General features: G+C 42.5%; 1 protein-coding gene across 5 annotated transcripts in view; it reads left to right on the top strand.

Moving 5' to 3' along the window:
* The window catches only part of TCF7 (transcription factor 7), a 1,045,913-nt gene that overhangs the window by 806,103 nt on the left and 218,072 nt on the right, over nucleotides 1-21,738 (top strand). For all 5 annotated transcript variants that reach the window (XM_044069246.1, XM_044069244.1, XM_044069247.1 and 2 more), the window contains one exon: nucleotides 3,527-3,689. In XM_044069246.1, the coding sequence (XP_043925181.1) occupies nucleotides 3,527-3,689 (163 nt within the window). The remainder of the gene's footprint in view (nucleotides 1-3,526; nucleotides 3,690-21,738) is intronic.

Raw genomic sequence — 21,738 nt, 5'->3', positions numbered from 1 at the left:
GGTGATGTCTTCTAGGTGCTTTCTTCTTGGAATGCATATTCCTGGCAGTTCCAGCGTGTTAGCCGACAACTCAGCAGATTTATCCTGAGTCCTCATGAGTGGTCCCTGAATCCACCAGTGGCACATCAGATATTCGACCATTGGGGTCTCCCTTGCTGCAATCTCTTTGCCTCTCTGATCAATCACAAATGCAGCAAATACTTTGCCCTGATCCCCCCAACGGGGGAGTCACTCACGGATGCTCGGGTTCATGATTGGCCATTGGGTCTTCTCTGTACCTATTGCCCAACTCCCCTCATCCCCAAAGTCTTACAGAAAGCTCATCATCTGAAGACTCATCTAATCCTCATTGCCCCCTTTTGACCTCATCAGGCATGGTTTTACCTCCTTTGGTCTCATCTAAAATATCCGCCTTGGATATTAGATCCAGACCCGGATCTAATTTCCCATCTGTAGGGGCTTCATCTTCCCAACCTCCAGTCTCTTTGGCTGACTGCTTGGCACCTCCTGTTCCAGTGATTATAGCCCAGTCTAGGCTTCCTTCCCCAGCTAAGGCAATTATTTTGGCTTCTCTAAAGCCTTCTACTAAGAAGGTGTATTCCAATAAATGGAAGAGGTTTATTATTTGGGCTCAACAGTGTAGCTTAGATCCTTTTTCAGCTTCTATTTCTGACATTTTGTTGTTCCAGGCCTCTCTTTTTCAGCAAGGGGCTAGTTTCTCTACAATCGATCTTCAGTTGGCTGCTATGTCCAACTTCCATTTAAACGAATGTCCCACTTTCTCTTCTAGGCTGTGCAGGGCCTTCCTCAAAGGGGTCTTTTTGCTCAGACCTCCTAGCAAAGATCCTTCCCCTCTTTGGGACCTCACTCTGGTCCTGCAGTCCTTGACACAACAGCCTTTTGAGCCTGCTACTACCTGCAGTCTCAAACTTCTTTCTGGGAAGATGACCTTTTTGGTGGCCATTACTTTGGCCAAGAGGTCTCTGAATTGCAGGCTCTTTGCATTAAGCCCCCCTTCATGATTTTTCATAAGGATAGGGGGTTTCTCAGGGCCAGTCTTTCCTTCATTCCTAAGGTAGTCTTAGAGGCTAATCTTAACCAGTCGATTCAACTACCTGTCTTTTTTCCCAATTTTTCAAATAAAGGGGAATATAAGCTGCATTGTCTGGATGTACGTAGGCAGTTATGTTTTTACTTGAAGAGGACAAAACATTTTTGAAAATCCTTTCAGCTTTTTGTGGTCTTTTCTCAGGCTAAGAAAGGTCAGGCAATTTCCAAGGTTTCTATTTCTCATTGGTTCATTAGCTGTATTGCTTATATTTACGAGAGCAATCACTTGGCGCTACCTAGACCAGTTAAAGCTCACTCCACTAGGTCGGTGGCCACATCTTCTGCATTCTTGGCAAGGCTTTTCTTGGATGATATTTGTGCTGCTGCCACTTGGTCTAATCCCCATACCTTTGTGACGCATTATAAGTTGGACTTGGTGTCTAGGGACAGGGCTTCCTTTGGTTCTTCTGTGCTCTGGTATGTCCTTCCTTGAGGCCTCCCAGTGTTGTTGGTAGCTGGGGATTCTGACCTATCCGTTATCAATAATGACATGGATAGCACCAGATAAAGAGTTATATGCTTACCATAACTTGGAATCTGGGCTATCCAGTGTCATTATTCATCGCATTCCCACCCTCCTTACCCCTCCTTCTGGTGTCTGGGGAGTTATGGAGGAATGTTTACTTGGTATCCTTTTCCATTTTGTAGGCAGTCTTCACTGCCCTCTTTTTCTATCCAGCAAACTCAAGCTGAGGGTTGTGGATAGCAAGGGATCTTGGGAAGGGAAGGAGCTTGAGCTCAGGAGCTGCCTTTTAGTGCTGGCTCGGATCCTACACCCTTCCGTGATGAATAATGACACTGGATAGTCCAGATTCCAAGTTATGGTAAGTACATAACTCTTTTTATAGATCACAGTAAATTAAGGAACTATTATGTGTGTAATGTTTTGTAAACAACTTACAGAATCTCAGCAACCACTCAAGTTATAGACATAATGCCATCAGCATTTCGCTCATCCAGCTGAGAGCTTTCATGTGAGGCTAAGCAGTTCTGTCTGTGCTGCTTGGTTGTCAAATTATTTAGAAAAATATGAACTTTATGACAACATAAATAAATATTATATAAACAGTTAGTATCTCTTTACCTGTACTACATAGAGGTCAAATATTAATACAGTTCTGCTTGCCATTGTGTAAGGTTTAACATACGTCTTCAAATACTTTGTATGTAGCATGATTCAGGAATTATTAATGCAAATATTAACAAGCAATAATTGATGCCTAGAGGCGTCAGTGGGATGTAACTGCAGAAGCACCTGGAGGAGTCACTCCACTGTAATGAGTTAGACTGTGTGCTTAGACCTTAAGTAATTCCCACTTCAGCCCTCCTCATTGGATATTATTGGTTACACGCTTTAATTTGCTCGGGGTATTACGTTATTCAGATTAAGAGGATGGTTGATTTTTTTTATTGCTCAGCAATAAACAGCATACTGCTTATGTTTTATCTGAACATTAACAACAGCTTTCTGATGTGTTATACCAATGCATCAGACCCCTTCAGGAGAACGGTGGTATATAATGTATTTCACAATATCCTATATATACAAATATGTACCAATTGAGTATTGGAATGTTTGCTTATAAGAAAGGCAGTTCACGGAATAACAAGTTTCCATTTAACACTGTAATCTGCAATTTGGGAGAATTTGGATGGTTTTCTGTCATGAGACTGACGTGACCTTAAGTTTGTTGAGTGTCTTTGATAAATTCCCTTCTTTGCAATTATTGTGTCATACTTGAGCTCTCTTTTATCCCATTTGACATAACTAATCCTAATTCATTCACCATTTGCTCTGCAAGCATACCTGTTTTAATCTTCTAGAATTTCTAACTTCTACTGCCATTACCTCTGTGTCATAAAGCTCTTCTTTCTCATGTCCAGCTCTCATGATGTCCTACTTCCTCATTTCTGGTATGGCTGTTGGCTGCGCAGTGACCCTGACTATCTAATCAACAGACTTAATTATTCTATATCATTTAGGTATACTGACCTGAAAAAAAGTCACTGTTTCTGCATATGTCTAGAGTTAAAAGATAAGGTATGAAAGAAAAAAAGATTAACAAGCCACAGGCAGTGAGCGATAGGGTCTGCAGAAAAGCATTGCAGTTAACCTTATTGTCTGGTTATGTCTGATTCATGTATTTAAATGTAACACTTTGCTGCAGTCAGTCTTAGTTTGCTTTCTTAGCAGGCATTTAGAAATAAGTTAATGGTAACACAGCACTTGCTATTTCATTACTTGTTTACTTGGAAGGTAATATCACGCTGTGTCAAATGTCTGCTTGGTGGTTTTTCATGTCCATCCAAACTTTTGTGAGTTTCTTGATATTACTTGAACTGACAATTCAATCATAATATTTACCTGTAAAAACTCAAGCTAATTGTATACTGTATGTGTTTTTGATGTTACCAGGAAGCCCCACCCAGAACCAAAGAGAGAAAACGAGTCAAAGAAACCCACAGTTAAGAAACCCCTAAACGCCTTTATGCTATACATGAAGGAAATGAGACCAAAGGTCATCGCGGAGTGCACATTGAAGGAAAGTGCTGCAATTAACCAAATTTTAGGAAGACGGGTAAGAAAGAGTATTTACTTTTTTCATCTTTGAACACTAAATTAAGCCTAATAGTTACATGAAAAATTATCCATAATGTCAGCTGGTTGTGTTCTATAACAACTGCATTCATACACAAATGCTAAATGCTTATAAGCACCTTTATACTGACTACCTGGCTGAGACATTATTGTATATTCTGAGTAGTCCCATGAACAATTAAGTAACTACCTGTAGCAAGATTCCTTCTCACTATTAGTTGTCTGAGCCTTAGGTAAATGCATCATGGGAATATTATTCACCATGATTTGACTATCCATTTGTTTTGCAGTGGTATTTGCAGGTACCTGGGTTAGATTGTTTTCCTACCCCAAGGTCTCCTTTCCATCTCTCAGAGCAAGGAATACCAAGCAAGTCAGTGCCCAGAAACAAGGAGGGATCACCAGCCATGATGTCAGCATACAAAGGAAAGCGAATAAGCAGGACTTGGTAATAATGAGTTGCTGCTTCAAACAACTTACCTGAATGTGACTGAAGACCAGGACACACATGGAACATACCTCTCAACCTCTTAGATCAACAAATCTAGACAAAGTCGTAAATAATGGGGGGACAAAGACCAAAAACTGAGGCACTTTTTAAATATTGCTTTTACAAACTTATTTTCTGACTACAACCCCTCAGTTATTTGGTAGCGATTTGTCAGCAGAAAACCACAATTTTATGAGAAAAAAAAAGATATGGGGCACAGTTCTGGACATTCTGTGAAAATCTGTACAGCTGAGAGGTATGACATGGAGTCAAGAAAGAAAAATATCCAGTGGAGTTCAAAAGAATGTTTCATGAGTGATGCAGGAGGTGTCACAAAAGTGAGGTGACAATGAGAAGTTACTTCTGTGTCCTGTGTACAAGAAAACTTTGTGGATTCTTAGATGTTTTCACCAAAGTCTTTTTTTAATTAAATATAGACAATTATCTGTCACTGATGGATCTGAAAATTTACAATATATAGGTTGCACCTGGCCTTTGAAAGCACTTGTGTAGGTGTTGGAGAAAACGTCTGCAGGTTTGACTCTTTAAAAAGAAGGGATATATGTACTTACATCACCCCCCCCCCCAAGGTTCCACCACTTTGTGCATAGTGATTTTGTTTTAAACAAGTAGTGCACTGAATATCATTTTTTAGGAATAATCTGACACCCACAGAAACACTAGGTAATTTTCTTTTGGGGAAAATGTCAGAATTAATGCAAACCAATACAAATATCTCTAAATGTGAAAAGAAGCTTCCAAAGAAAAATACCTAGAAATCAATCAGATTAACTGGTTACATCATCTTAGAGCAAAATGTATCATGAACTCTTTTATAGCCATCTAGCCCCTAATGGTCGGAGTAATTTATTACAGGCACACCTGTTTGGAGTATCAAATTAAAAAAAAAAAGTCTGACCACAGTACTGATGTTTGCATCCAGTATTTCTAATTCATTTTGAACATCTCCTGCAGCAAAGAGATCTATGATAAACATCAATCTTTATCTCCAGCTTGATATCACATTTCATTTCAGAACTTGAATAGTATTAATGACTAGTTTCCATGTTTCTTCTCATTTCCTAGGGATATGTGCATAATTTGAACACAAGGATGCTTATACCTGTACTTGGGGCCAGAGCAGCAGGGCCACAGTTCAGTGATTAATTATGTAGTCATGTCGTCAGGCCTGAAGCTATATGTTCATAGGTTCATAGGTTGGTACTAGGCTATCGAGCCTAGGGCCTATACAAGCCTAGCCATAATAATTCCCTGGCTACTTCTTCCCACACTATTTACTTCCCTGGACCCCTGTCATTGACATGGTCCCTGGGGTAAATTTCCTTTTTCCCATCCAATCGTCAAGGTTCCTTTTGAAGAGGGCCATAGAGGTGCTCTGCTTGACATGTATGGGCAAGCTATTCCAGAGTCTGGGGAGTCTCTGGGTCAGGAACCTATCCCTCCAGCATGTTTTGTTTATTGTGATAAAAAGGTTTAGATCCCTGGTGCATGTTTCTCTGAGGGATTGGGATTTCTTTAAGTGTAGCATGTCCAACAGCTCTGGGTTTGACATGGCCTTGTATGTTACGCAGAGATTGCCTCTGAGTAGACGATATGTGACAGAGTATAGCTGGAGTTTTTTAAGGCGGTCAGTGTAGGGCATCTGCTTTAGGCCTTTGATTCTTTTAGTGAGGTATTTCTGCGGCCTTCCCAGTTTTTGCAGATGTCTTGAGAGGTACGTACCAAACGGGGCGTTGTATTCTATAATGGATCTAATGAGAGATGAGTACAGTGGGACAATGACCTCCTTTTTTCTGGATGAAAAGCCCTTAATGATGAGGTGTGCCACTTAGAAGGATTTCCTGACTGTTGTGGCAATGTGGATGTTCATCGTGCATACAGCTGCAGTCATAACAGATGGGTTATCCTGCCGTCAGGCGGGTCCTCGGTCGGCCGAATTCCAAAGTCTAGGTCCGGCGTCGGTTGTCGTCGCTTCTTCCCTGACGTCAGTGCGGCAGGGGTATAAAAGAACCAGCCGACGCCATTTTCTTCAGTCTTTCTTGCCGCGCGGTGCCCGAAGCAGAAGCACTTCGCAAGTGCCGGTCGGCCAGCTCCTGAGATTTACGAAAATATTTCAGCCGAAGTCTTCTTGAAAGCTAAGTACCCTGTTGGGGAAACTTTTCTTGCCACAGACCGATGTCAGACAAAGTTAATAATTGCATTTCATGTGGGAAGCAAATACCGCATAAGGATTTCCATTCCTTCTGTATTCCTTGCTTAGGCCCAGACCACGACGTCTCGGCCTGCCGTTTTTGTGCTAGATTCAACAAGCGCACTATTAAGCGTCGGGCAGAGTTCGCCCAACACTATTTTGGTAAAAAATTTAATTACATTATGTCGTCGGATACTCCGACTCCAGTTTTGAGTAAAAGACGCAAAGATAAGGGCCGACATACGAGGTCCGCGACTTCTACCGACACCACACTAAAGCCGGCTACCGGTGCTCCGGTTCTCAGCGAGGCGCCTATGCAGCCCATGAGTACCGATGATGCTTCTTTAGCGGTGTCTTCTATGCCCGAGGTCGCAGGCTCCTCGGCCCCCACTCCGACTACAGATACCGACACCACTCTTGGCGGGGAAACTCAGAGTTTAGACAGGCCTTCCTCTTTTTCCATTAAGGCTTTCACAAAATCTAAAGCAGCCATGAAAACTAAATGACAAGGCCCACAGAGCCCCTCTCAGGGCCCCATGCCTAAAAAACAGATGCTCAAAATGGCTGAGGATTTGATTACTCTTATCAGGGGTTCTCAACCCCCCTCGGACAAAAGGCCCAGATTGGAGGAAGACTACCCTTCCTCAGACCAAGCCTGTATTACCTCAGAACATTCTGAGGACCAGGAATATTCATATTCCCCTTTTGAAGACTCTGATGCTGAGGAGTCCATTCCTCGTCTCCCCTGAGGACTATTCTTTTGGGGAAACCTTACATACCTTGAGGGAACACTTTCACTGGGAAGGCCAAGATTACGCAGATTCCAAGAAAAGGCTCAGGGATTTTCTCTTGCTTCCCCAGCACAGGCCTCTGGCTGGCTATCCCTCCTGTCTTGGATATATTAGATGATGTGTACTCAGAAGCCAGCCTCAACCCAGATTCTTTACCTCCAGCTCCTGTTAAACCTGACAGGTATTACCGGGTTCCTGATTCACACCAATTCCTATACAAAAGCCATGCTGCTGACCCAGAAACTATTTCACAGGGTCCCAAGGGAATTAAGGCCTCTACTGCCAAAAACCCATTAACTTCAGAGAGAGATTCCAGAGCTTTAGAAAGGTGGGGGAAAAAGGTATACACCTCGGCCACTTTAACCATGAGGGCATTAAACTATCAGTTCCATATGTTAAAGTATCAACAGTTTTTGTTATCTCAGTTGAAAAGCAAAATGACACAACCTGAGCAACCAGATTTAAAGGAGTTGCAGGATTTGTTGCATATTGCAGAGCAAGTGGGTAAACATACCTTGCAGTGTGGTTTTGATGCTTTAGAGGCCTCATGTAGTGCTGCTGTTACAGGGTCTGTCATACGTAGACATGCTTGGCTCAAAGAGCAAACCTTACCAGATCATGTCAAAGCTAAATTACTAGATGCACCTCTTCAAAAAGATGTATTGTTTGGTGTTAAAGCTGAGGAGGTACTAAAGAAAATGGAGGAAAAGGCAAGATCAATGCAAACAGTAAAAGATTTCCTACAGGTACAACCTCCACGTTTCAGCAGAAACTGGCCTTCAAAAAATTGGTCCTTTCCAGCCACGGACAGACCTCAAAGAGGTAGATACAGGCGCCCGAGGGGTAGAGGGCAATCTCAAGGATCATTTAGAGCCAGACAATAACAAGCACCTACACCAAGAGGTGGAGAAGATAGATCTCAGTCATTCAGAAAGCAGACACGATGACTTTCCCCTTTGTATGCCAAGCAAAGCTTTAATGGCAGCACCTTTAGGTGGAAAACTGGCATTATTTTCAAAGAATTGGCATATTGTCACAAAAGACAAATGGATCCTGGACATTATAGACAGAGGCTACAAATTCCATTTTCACACCCTTCCAAAAATGAGAGGCATGCCAAACCTGCCACAAAATCAAAGGGCAGAGGCACAAAGACAAATTACAGATCTCATAAACATGAAAGCTATTGAAGAGGTACCTGCAAAAGAACAGGGTCAAGGTTTTTATTCCAGACTATTCCTGGTACCAAGGAAGGACAAAGATTGGAGACCTATTTTGATCCTAAACACATATTTACTCGTACCAAAATTCAAGATGCTCACATTACAACAGCTTCTTCCCATGCTGGGCAAGGAGTCTTGGCTGGTAACATTGAACCTCAAGGAGGCATACCTGCATGTCCCTATCAGACAAGATTGCAGAAGATACCTCAGATTTCTTGCAGGTTCAACCCATTACCAATTCTCTGCATTGCCCTTTGGCTTATATACTGCACTCAGAGTGTTTACGAAATGCCTGGCATCAGTAATTGCCTTCTGCAGACTTCAAGGGATACAGATATACCCATATCTGGACGACTGCCTGATCCAAGCGGACAGCAAGCACATACTTCTGAAACACCTGGCGTTTGTAATAAAATTGTTGAACTTTCTAGGATACACAGTCAACAAAAAGAAATCAAAACTAATACCCTCTCAAGCAATAATTTTCCTGGTTGCCAGCTTGAATACAAACACCCAGATGGCCTACCTCACGCCAGAGAAGCAAGGGCAACTATCTCAATACTTCAGAAAAATGGCAACCTTCACCAGGCTGACTGCAAGGAAAGTCCTGCAGGCTCTGGGATTCATGGCATCTTGCATCCTGCTGATCCCATGTACAAAGCTGCATATGAGGAAACTTCAATGGTACCTAAAAAACTTATGGTCTCAACACAGCCACAGTTTGGAAACAATTATACCACTCATTCCATGTCTTCAAAAGGAATTTCTGTGGTGGGCTCAAGCATGCCAAAGAAACATAGGTCTCCCCTTCTGCATGCCTCAAGCAAATCATATCATCACAACAGACGCCTCGGACTACGCCTGGGGGGAGCACATGACAGATCAGTGCATTCAGGGCAAATGGTCACAAAAAGAGAAGCACCTACATATCAGTCAAAAGGAAATGCTAGCAGTACAAAATGCTATTATGGCCTTCAAAGACCTACTGCATCCAGGCCAGCTATTAATAAGGACAGACAACACCACAGTGATGTGGTACATAAACAAACAGGGAGGAACTCATTCATACCCCCTGTGCAGACTAGCTGTGTCCCTTTGGAACACGGCTCTGGAATTGCAAATCCAACTTCAAGCACAATTCCTGCCAGGGAAGGAAAACACGCTGGCAGACAACCTAAGCAGAAATGTGACAGATCCACAGAAATGGAAGTTGCATCCTCAAGTGTTCGCACAGATAATTCAGGCATGGGGACAGCCAGACATAGATCTCTTTGCTACCCACAGAAATTACCAACTGAAAAAATTTTGCTCAAGGACCTATCATCCACAGGCCTGGAAAGTGGACGCACTTTCTTTCAATTGGACAACATTGACAGTCTATGCCTTTCCACCTCTTCCTCTGCTGCCCAAAGTTCTATTAAAAGACAGAGCAGAGAGGCCAAACATGATTCTCATTGCTCCAGACTGGCCAAGACAACACTGGTATCCACTCCTGAAGAGCCTGACGCATTCCCCACCATGGATCCTGCCTCTAGTGCCTCTTCTGTTGACCCAGCACAACTTCAAAACTCTTCACAGTCAGCTGAAAACCCTCAATCTAGCCGGATGGAGGATTCCTTGATTTCCCAACAGACCCTCCTCTCCAAGGAGTTGCAGGATGTCATCTTGGAGGCCAGAAGACCTTCTACTAGAAAATCCTACTCCGCCAAATGGAAACGGTTTTGTGCCTGGAATCAGGAAAAAGGGCCAGAATCCTTGGGTACTAAATTTACCTCAAATATTACAGTACCTAGCTGAGATGTTAAACAGTGGACTTTCCTTCTCCTCCATCAAGATCCATGCTTCAGCCATTTCTGCACAATACAACACTGATCCTCCTTTATTCTCTCATCCTCTCTTAAGACAGTTCCTCAGAGGGACTAAGAATATAAACCCCCCAAGGAAACCACCAGTACCTGCTTGGGACCTCAACTTCATTTTAGAAAAACTGACCCTGCCTCCATTTGAGCCAGCTGCTTCAACAGAACTGCGATATTTGTCATGGAAAACAGCCTTCCTTCTGGCTATCACCTCAGCACGCAGGGTTTCGGAACTACAGGTCCTCATGGCTGTGCAACCTTTCATCATTTTCCATCAGGACAGAGTTTCCTTATGAACCAACCCTTCCTTAATGCCAAAGGTAGTATCCAGTGTAGCCTTGAATCAGACTATCCACTTACCTACCTTTTATCCTAACCCACAAAACAAAGGGGAAAGACTACTGCATTCCTTGGACATTCACAGACAACTTTGTTATTATTTGGACAGGACAAAGCCATTCAGAAAATCAGAGCAACTCTTTGTGTCCTATGCTACAGGTGCTCAAGGAAAGGCTATCTCCAAACAGACAATCTCAAAATGGATAGCTCACTGCATACGCTTTTGTTACTCATTTCATGGAAAAACTGTACCTGCAAGCATCAGATCTCACTCCACAAGGGCCACAGCTACCTCTGCAGCTTTCCTCAGGGGGGTTCCTACCAAGGACATTTTGGAAGCAGCCACTTGGAGTTCTGTGCACACTTTCTCCAAGCACTATCACCTTCCACTTTACTGTAAATCTAGAGCGGGCTTTGCCACAGCAGTCTTGCAGGGCATCCTTGCTCCTCCTGGTTCCACTTAGTGCCTGCCACCCCTTTTTAGCTTTGGGATTCTATCCATCTGTTATGACTGCAGCTGTATGCACGATGAACATAGTACAGTTTTGTACCTACCATAAATGTAGATGTTCGAGTGCTAATGCAGCTGCGGTCCAGGTTTCCCTCCCTCCATCCCCTCTTGGGACAGGCCTTATGACAAACACCTCCTCATACCACCTGATTGGGGTATTCTTTTATGGTGTATTTGCTTGCAAACTACTGTTTTTTGATTATATTACATTAGCTTATGTTTTGCCTTCCTTCTGGGGGCACCTGACATCTGGGGCAAGAAAAACTGAAGAAAATGGCGTCAGCTGGTTCTTTTATACCCCTTCCGCACTGACGTCAGGGAAGAAGCGACGACAACCGACGCCGGACCTAGACTTTGGAATTCGGCCGACCGAGGACCTGCCTGACAGCAGGATAACCCATCTGTTATGACTGCAGCTGTATTAGCACTCAAACATCTACATTTATGGTAGGTACAAAACTGTACTTTATCGAAGGTGAGACCACTGTCCACCTGTGTCCACTGTCCACATGTTCTGGACGGTCAGGTGAAGAGAGGTACTCAGCTGTTAACTGATCACCATTTGGTGGTGAATTGGGTTAGATGATTAGGGTGGCAGCTGGACAGATATGGAAACCCAAATGTATATTGAATATGTCCTAAGAATGACTAATCAATGCTTCTGTATGGTATGAGTTCACCTCCCACCTCCAGAAAAGTTTCTTACTTGTGTGTGGAGAGGTCATGAATGCAGGTTCTTAAAGGACACTGTTTGTTGCCTTAGTAGGCAAGGTACTCACAAAGTACTGGGAGAGAAAACACCAGTTTAAAGAAAAAGGTGTTAGCAGAGGACAGGGACTCCAGGTATGACTGATAAATACTGACAAGTAAGGCTTGCAGCAGCTGTGACAGTTACTAAAGTTGAGGCCTGGGTGTAGGAGGAATTTGTCAAGGCCATAAAGAATGACTTTCAGAGAGTCTTAAAGAGGTTCTGACAAACCCCGTTTGGGTGACTTAGAAGGCAGAGACAGGATATTTCCCAGGGTGGAAAAACATTGACCATGGCTAAAGACCTTGCTGAGAGGTGAAAGAACACTTTGAGGAACTTCTGAATCCAGTGAGCATGCCTTCCTCTGAGGAGGTAGTACCTGAAGCAAGTGATGGATTTGGATTCATTGTACTAGATGAGATCACTGTGGTGATTAAACAGTTTTATCATGGCAAAGATATTGAACTGCATGCAGTCTGGCTGCAGATTCTGAAAGCACTGGATAGTGTTGCGGTGCTGTGATTAACACACATTTTCACTGTTGTATGAAAAGCTGGGGCAGTACCGCTGGATTGGCAAACCTGTAGAAGAGGTCTCCTTCTTCTAAGGATAGAGTTAATATCCTGTTTGTCAATTATAGAGAAAACACATTTCTAACATTCAAGCCTCTGATTCAGAAGGAGCAATGCAGAGTCAGTCCTAACCAAGGAAAGGGAATCAACTCTTTGTCCTTGCACAGATTTTAGAGGGGTCAAACAAGATTGCCATTACACATATACACATACACGTATGATGTGTGGACTTGGAGAAGGCATATGACCATGTACTGTCAAGTGTCTTACATGAAGTTTTACAACACTATGAGGTCCCATGGTTACTACTGCATGCCCATTTCTCCCAGCAATTGAGGAGAGCAGTTTGCATCTGTATTATTGGGGTTAACTCAAACAAGTTCAAACTGGGTGTAAGAGTTTACAAGTGATGTATGTCTCCCCTCTTGTTTGTGATTTTCATAGAGAGATTATCAAAGAACAGCCAAGGTCCGAAGAGTATTCAGTTTGAGGACATGGGGCAGCATTTTTGTTAGTTGGAGATGATACTATTCTGTTAGCCTAAACTAACTGCTTTCTCCAGCATGCACTGGAATGATATAATGCTAGATATAAAATAGTCAGGATAACAATCAGCACGTCCAAATCAGAGGTTATGGTTTTATCATGGACTGTCCACTCCAGGTAAAAAAGTAATCTAACTCTGGTGTAGAACTTGAAGGATTTTTGTGCCATGTTCAAAAGTAAATGTTGGGGGGACCATAAGATTAACCAATGGCTGACATTAACAGAACACTGATGATCTAGAGGGAAGCAGAATGTAAGAAAATACTACTGTTGTTGGTGGGTTTTGATCCAGAGAAAGCATTTGCCAGAGTAAGCTGGGGCTTTATGAGCAGAGCAATGGAAGCATTTGCATTCCCTGATAAATTTATAAGGTTGATTAGGAGGATGTATGAGGGACTGAATGTGAAATTTAAACTGGGTGGAATCCACTTGATAAAAAGAACCAGACAGGGGTGTCTTCTCTCCCCTTTATCTGCACTATATTTAGAACCATTGGCAAAGAAAGTAAGGACCTCAGAAATTCAAGGATGTAATTGGTATGGTAGTCAAGAAAAGTTGGCTGTATTTGGAGATAACATTATTTTATGCCTGACAAAACCAGAAAGGGACATTACAGTACTGTAGAACATATTGAGACAGTTTCAAATCTTTTCAGTATACAAAATTTATGACGCTAAAACAAAGGCAATAGCAGTAAACTATGTACCCACATATGAATTGGTTCAGCAATATCGTACTTATGAAGACGTGATAAAGGTTCATAGGTTCATACTAGGCTATCTGCCCAAGGGCATTTATAAGCCTAGCCCATAGTTATGTGGCTTTCGCCACCCCTTTAGTTTGAATAAAAACTATGCCTATCATTTTGCTGTGCCTCTGTCAAGCAGTGACACTGAAGTAATCCCTGGGGTATATCTGCGATCTCCCATCCATTGGTCAAGATTCCTCTTGAACAAGGCCAGAGAGGTGCTCTGCCTCACATGTACCGGGATTTTGTTCCACAGCATAGGGAGTCTCTGGGTGATGAATCTGTCCCTCCAGCACGTTCTATTTATAACCGTGTCAAGGTTTAAGTCTCCGCCCTTGTGGTTCTGAGGGATCTAGATTTTTTGAGGTGAAGCATATTCATCAAATCTGGGTTTGACATGGCCTTATATGTCAGGCACAGGTCACCTCTGAGCAAGCGGTATGAGACTGAATAGAGCTGGAGTTCTTTCAGTCGGGCAGCATAACACATATTTTTGAGACCCTTTATCCTTTTGGTGAGGAACTTTTGGGGCCTTTCAAGCTGCAGCAGGTGTCTGGTCAGATACATTCCGAACGGGGCATTGTACTCAATCATAGGTCTAATGAGTGATGAGTACAGGGGGACGATGACCTCCCTTGATCTAGATGTGAATCCCTTCATGATCAGGTGGGCGATATAGAAGGTTTTCCTAACTACTTTAGCAACATGAGTGTCAAACGAAAGGCTACTGTCAACCTGGGTCCCCAGATCCCTGATGACTTTTTCTGTGCTCGGTGGATTGCCACCTATATGGTAGCTAGGGGTAACCTTGTTTTTCCCGAAGGGTATGACTATGCATTTTTTGGCGTTTAACTTCAGGCCATGGCTCTGGCACCAGTTATCCGTTTCTGTGAGGCCCTTCTGGAGGATATCTGTGTCAGATGTGTTTTCGACTATGGCGCCCAGTTTGCAGTCATCTGCAAACTTTGTCAGCCATAACCCTCCTGTGTTTGCTTGTACTTCAGAAAAGTAGATGCCGAACAAGAGTGGACCCAGGACTGAGCCCTGTGGGACACCACTTGTGACAGGCTTTGAGTCTGACATGGCTCCAGCAACTCTGACCCTGTGGGTTCTGTCACTTAGCCAGTTTGCAACCCATCTTGTGATGTATGGGTTTACATTCAAGCTGATGAGTTTTTCGATGATACCTGAGTGGGGTATTGTGTCGAAGGCCTTTGCCAGGTCGAGGTAGGCTGTATGGACTGCCTTTCCCTCATCAATGGCCTTGGTGACTGTCTCGAAAAAGTCAACCAAGTTTAAGAGGCAGGATCTGCCTTTGACAAAGCCAAACTGGGTTGGATCCAAAGTCTGCAAGTTCCCTATGTCTTTATTTATGAGTTCCATTATGATCCTCTCCATGGCTTTGCAGATAAGGCTTGTCAAGCTAATGGGGTGGTAATTTCCAGGGTCTGTGGAGGCACCGCCCTTATGAAGTGGGACCACAGTCACCATGCGCCACTCCTTGGGTACGTATCCTGAGGTGAGGCTAAGATTAAACAGCTGTCCTAACTGTGGGTTTAATTCCTCGTTGAGTTCGTGAAGCACACAGCCGGGGACACCATCCGGTCCCATGGATGCTGTGTTTTTTGCCTTAGTGAGGGCAGTTCTCACCTGGGCGTTGGAGATGTTTGGGGGGCTACAATCCTCTGGAATAGATATCTCTCCTTTTGGGAGAAGTTTGCACTGAACCTGTCAGCCAGTATGTTGGCAATGTGTGTAGGTTCAGTAATTTTCACATCATTTTGAACTAATTCTGAGCATATCTGGGAGTTTCCTCCTAGATTTCTAACATAGCTAAAGAAGGCCTTATGATTGTCTTTAGAGTCCTTGGCGATTTTTCTCTCAAAATTTGCCTTGGATGATTTTATGAGAGCTCTTAGTTTTTTACTTATAACGATCAAAGGTGTCTTACCTTTCAAGGATTTTGCTCTATCTTGTAGTAGCTTCCTCCTTTTGTTGTAGAGCTTGTTTATGGCTGGGGTCCACCAGACTGGACGCTTGCCTTTGGTACAGAGAGTCTTAGTTTTGTTTGGGATTGCCTGATCCATGCAGTCCTGTAGGTGCTGGTAGAAGGCATTTGTAAGTTATTCAGCGGTTTGAGTAATGTTTACCACTGGCTCAGGGGCCTTAAAGGAGACCACACTAGTTTTTAGAAGTGTGAAATCGGCTTTTGAGAAGTTTTTCACTGTGTTCTTTTTGTTTCAGGTGGGGGCGGGATGAGGACCTCCAGCGAGATTAGTTTATGATCTGATCTCACCAGTGAGGGGTATACTTCCGGTGTTGAACATTTTATGTTCGTGATGATGAGATCAAGTATGTTTTCTCCTCTTGTGGGGATGGTGACTAGTTGTTCCATGGCATTTGAGTTTATGAACTCCAGGAATCTTTGGGTTAGAGTGTTCGGGCTTGAGTAGTGTTCCCAGTCTATATTAGGGTAGTTGAAGTCACCTAGTATGATGGTGTTTGGAGATACATTTATCCCCTCCAATGTTTTCAGGAAGGCCATGTGAGGTTCCTGAGTTTGAGAGGGTGGCCTGTAACATGCTACAAATTGCAGAGCAGTCTTGCCTATGGTTAATTGCACCTGGATGGTCTCCGATGCATCGCGTTGCCACCAACCTTGAGGTGTGGGTGTCCTTTATGAATATGGACACACCCCCTCCTTTCTTGGTGTTGTCCGGATTTTGGGGCCGGAACGCATGATATGAGGTGAAACCTGTTAGTGCTGGGGTGCTCTCAGGAGCCTTGAACCAGGTTTCTGTCACAGCACAGACATCGATGTTCTCCATATTGAGAAGGGCCTCGAGTGCGTGCATCTTGAGTTTGAGACTTCTGGCATTGAGCAGCATTACCCTTAGTTTTTTCCTTTTTGGTGTTCTAGGGTGGTAGGTTTAGAATTTGAGCCTTGCCTAAAAAAGGCACTATGGGGGTGGCAAGAGCCTTTGCCAATATCCGGAAGCCCAGGGGTGACAGGTGCAAGCCGTCCCTTGCGAAGCAGCGTGGCTTGTCCAGCATGTCATCCCAGGCAGACAGACATTGGATCCCCTTTGAATGACACCAGAATTTAAGCCAATTATTAAAGCTGATCATCTTATCACTATATTGTGGCATCATTCTAGGTGAAGGTAGGATACTGCTCAAGGTCAGGGTCATACCTGCCTGGGCTACATAATCAGAGAGCTCCTCGATGTCCCTTTTCATGTAGTCCAAGGAGGTACGCCTCAGGTCGTTGACACCAGCGTGGACAATGACTGAGTCGTACTTGTACCTGCTGTTGAGAGACCTGAATGCTTGCGTTATGTGGCGGATTCTAGCGCCCGACAGGCAGCTTACTGTGACCTTCTCCTTACTCAGTCTGGTGAGCGGGACGTCAGTGTGTCTGACTATGGAATCACCAATGACAAGTGTGTCTGGCATTTTGTTTGGCCTTAAGGGCTGTGACTGTTTGACACTCTGACTGTGTGGTCTATGTGTTGCATGTGTTGGGTCGTGAGGTGGTAGTTGTTTGGGTGTCTGCTTTGGTGGCCTCTGCTGTTTTGGTAAATATTTGATCAGAGCCGTGTGAGTATGTGTATGATTTGAAGTTGTGATGGTACCATGTGTGACTGGGTATGTATTGTGTGTGGTTACCTTCTCCTCCTGTCTGGTCTTGCCAGTCCTATGTTGAGAGAGCTCAGCCTCCAGTTTGGCCGTATAGTTGCATCTCTCGCATGTATTTGTGTTTTGTGGGAGAAGGAGAGGATTGTCTGTGTACATGAGGCAATTGTAACATTGCCTCAATATTCCCAGGTTCACCAGTTGAGCTGGAGAGGACACTAGCAACTGATCCTCGACATACTAGAAGTAGTAGATAAAGAGACTTTCAAAGGACTCTGTGGGAAGTGGGTTTTAGGCTGGTGGGGTACTATCTATAATAAGAGTGCTTTATCAAGGTGCAAGTACTGTAGGAGTAAGTGCTAGGCTTTACAGATAGAGAATAGTCTACTTGGGAATCAAGTAGAGATGAACTTTTCAGTTATAGGATATGCTGGTTAGATCAGCAGTACAGCTCGAGGAAGGTAGTTCTAAGGGAAAATTTGAAGAGTGGAATTTAGATGGCCCGAATAGTTTAACCTTGTTTAACCGCCGCTGCTCTTGTGTGCAACAGTGGCAACTCCGCGATGTGAAGTGTTTAGGAGTATGGATTAAAAATGATTCTGGTGTGGCAGCTAAGGATATGTGGGAAGAGACTAAACAAAAGATAATACAAATGAAAATGGAAGCTGTGTTACATGGATATCGGTAGTAAGGTACAAGCAGTTAAAATGTTTCAGTCCCTTTATTCTTATAAACAGGTCAGGCATATTCTTATCAACCAGAGGAGAAGTTGTGGATAGCAATTAATAAAGAACTGAAGGATTTTATCTGGAAGGAGAATTTGGCAAGAGTCAAGAGGATAAGCTTTTTCTTCCAATAGAACAGGGTAGATTGGGACTACCCAATTTGAAGGGGTATTTCAGAGTAACACAGTTAAGGCTCCTATACATAGCACAACCAGAAAACTATAATTCAAAGTGGAAAGAGATGATAATGAAACAAGGGGGAAGCTCAAGAAACAAGAAAAGACTGGGATTTTGGATGCAGACCTTTAAAGAGAATAACAATAATTATACAGAACATTATATTTATAAAGTATTAGAAAGTATAGTAAGAACTAAGCAAACACTGGAATGGAGAAAGCAGATTATGCCGATAGGGATGACTGCAATTAGGAATATGGACAATAGGCGAGAGGGGGCTGAAATTTATTGGAGAAAACTGGCAAAGGAACCACCAAGGTATTGGAAGCAAATAACTAGAGAGGGATAGGTAATAGAATGGGAAGACGCCAAGAACTTATCTGGACTGCAGGTTAGAGATTGCCTTCCCTATCAAGGAGTGATATCAGAGTATAGGCAAAGGGAAAGACATAGGGGGTCCTAAATGAAAAACCAGCACTGGAAGAGTTTTTAATAGACTGTAGAACAGAAGTTACAGTTAAGAAAGGAATAATTATTAGAGCATATAAAATATTGCATGATAACTATACGAATCAATCAGAGGAGGTTAGAAAGGATTGGGAAGAGAGATTGGATAAGCAATTCACAAAGAAAGAATGGGAGGATATATGTATGTCTCCCAGATATGCAACCAAGTCTAGAAGATTTAGGATCTTTGCTTGGAAGTGTTTATATAGGTACTTTTATATCCCAAGTGGACTCGAAAGAATTCTTCCTCAGGTAGGCAGCAAATGTTGGAGATGTGATGAGGAAGAAGGAAGTGTAACTGGGAACACATTTTCTGGGAGTTTAATGAGTTGGCCGACTTTAAAGATTCCTTGCAGACCGTTCTGTTGGAGATGCTGGGTGAGCAAATTGGTGTAACAAGAAAATTATTTTTTTGAGCTCTGATACAGAATCGGAATTGCCTAGAAATAGTAAGTCCTTGCTGAGTCTAATTATGATGGCTGCCAAAAAAGCAATTACTAGAAAATGGAAATCAAAGTGTAAACCAACTTTACTAGAAGTAGCGAAGATAGTAATAGAGATAAAACAACTGGAACTGGGATCTTTAGAAAAGGGAGGGAGCAAACTACATAGGAAAAAATGGGAATTGTGGGAACAATATATATATATATACAGCAGGAAGGAGGTTTAAGAGGCTGGATTTGAATGAGCCATATAATGCTTAACTGACAATGACTGGATATATTATAAGTGATGTATAATGTTTATAGTTACATTTGTGTCAGCAACTGAGATTGTTTTAATACGGTTTATTTTCATTTATATAAATGTAAGATTACCTATGTCTTATACAGTAAACTCTCAGTTAACTGGAACTCAAGCAACCAGAAAAAAGACTGAAGAAATACAGTACAGTTTTCATGTGTTGCATTTTCGCCCCCCCCCCCCCCCCACACACACACACACATATATACGCACACAGAAGCATACCTTAAGTTTTTAGAGTATGACTTTCAAAAAGGAAGATAGGAATAAATTCTGTCTCTCCCCAACCTAAGAACAAGTCAAAGCAAACAAATATACATTAGTCAGGCCTATTTTAATAGTAACTCTCAAGCAACCAGAAACTGCAGTTATCCAGCATCTACCAATCCTCATGGGTGCTGGTTAACAGAGAGTTTACTATATGAGCATTTAATAAAGATGTTTCTTGTTAAAACAAAAAGACTGACCAATGGATGGGAGGAGCAGCATTACTATGGGCACCGTACTGGACTGTGGTAGTAAAGGGAGAACTGAGTCACAGGACAAAGCTCTCAATTTAACACTCAGGTTGCGCTGTCATCCTCACTTATGAGCTTCAGCTTTGAGTCATCATTGAGGGTACTTGGGCTCAATCTCTTTGTCAAAGTGAGAAGCTTGGCAATTCACTATTAGTAAAGCTAAAGGTAGCCAGGGTTCTACCTACATTGAGCTTGGCTGGTCACTGCCAGGCCAGACTGAGGTCACCAAGGAGGATGGTCTTGTTTCTAGGGCAGTGGCTATGGATGCCCTGGAAACACTGTTTCATAATGCTAACTGAGGAGGAAGGGGAGATGTAGATCACTGCAATAAAGACTTTGGTTTTCCTACCCACTGTTATGTTGGCAAGGATCCAGCTTGGGGCATCATATTGTTTATTGTTGCATTGTTCGTCGAGGTAAGGTTTAAGTTAATTGTGTTGCTAATAACTGCAACATAATTCTTTCACCCATTTAAAATCTGTGATCATACTACATGGCATACTTTATGGTTAGGCCCTGAGAGACAGGTGTTGTTTTCTTGTAATTTCTCTGCTACAGCTACAATTAATGGTCACTATACTGGCATTCCATGTTCTGAAACTGGGACACTTATCAATGCAATTTGCTTTCAAGAAAGCAATTGGTAATTTGATGCTAGGTGAATGATACCTTGATATACAAGGAAGATGGTGTTGTACAACTCCAAGGCTGTTGTGAACAGTACCTGACTGACAGTGTCTTTTATGCTTAATGTTTATGCTTAATGCTGAATAGGTTGTGGACACATTTAAATTCTGTGATGTTAACTCATTACATCCGAGTGACACCTCCAGGTGCATCTGCAGTTAAAACCTACTGACACCTCTAGGCATCAAATATTCCTTGTTCATATTTGCATCAATAATTTCAAAACCATGCTATGTACAAGATATTAAAAGATTTCATCTAAAGCTTACACAATGGCAAACTTAACTGCATTACTATTTGACCTCTGTCTAGTGCAGGTAAAGATATATTAATTTATATAGATATAATGTTCACATTTTTCTAAATATCTCAACAACCAAGTAACACGGACAGAACTCCATAACCTCATATGAAAGCTCTCAGTCAGATGAATAAAATGCTGCTGACGGTATGTGTGTAACTTGAATGGTTCTCAGATATTATAAGTTGTTTACAAAATATTACAAACGTAATAGTTGCTGTGTTTACTGTCACTTATAAAATTCAGTAAAACGACCCAGAACCTAAAGAATACTACAACTATACAGTAGTTTGTGCTGAGGAGTTTGCCATTTATACTTCTTTCATAACCCCTATGGTTCCAGAGATATGAACATTTGTTTGAAATGTGAGGACATAATTTGGTTCTGTCAAAAGGCTTATGTTCTGCACATTGAAAATTACAGTGCAAACCTCCTGAGCTCCATTGGAGTGAATGATTTAAAGAGAGTTTGTTTAACAAGTTAATTCATATGTGGAACTGTAGACTCTCTGGTGTTAGAGTTTGACTAGCAGATGTCCATAGTGTAGAATACTTCCATTTTGTCCACCAACTGGAAATGAAGAAAAGTGTAGACATGTGGTTTAATTTAGTTATAGCTGGTGTACTGTTTTTGTTACTGTGTAGGACTACATAGGTAAAGGTATAGTTAGCCAAAACATGAAGGCAAAAGGGTG

Source organism: Protopterus annectens, chromosome 4.part0, assembly GCF_019279795.1.
Source record: "Protopterus annectens isolate FY-2018-M chromosome 4.part0, PAN1.0, whole genome shotgun sequence".
NCBI lineage: Eukaryota > Metazoa > Chordata > Ceratodontiformes > Protopteridae > Protopterus > Protopterus annectens.
The sequence above is the reverse complement of the archived record's forward strand: the minus strand, read 5'-3'. Positions and strand labels throughout refer to the sequence as shown.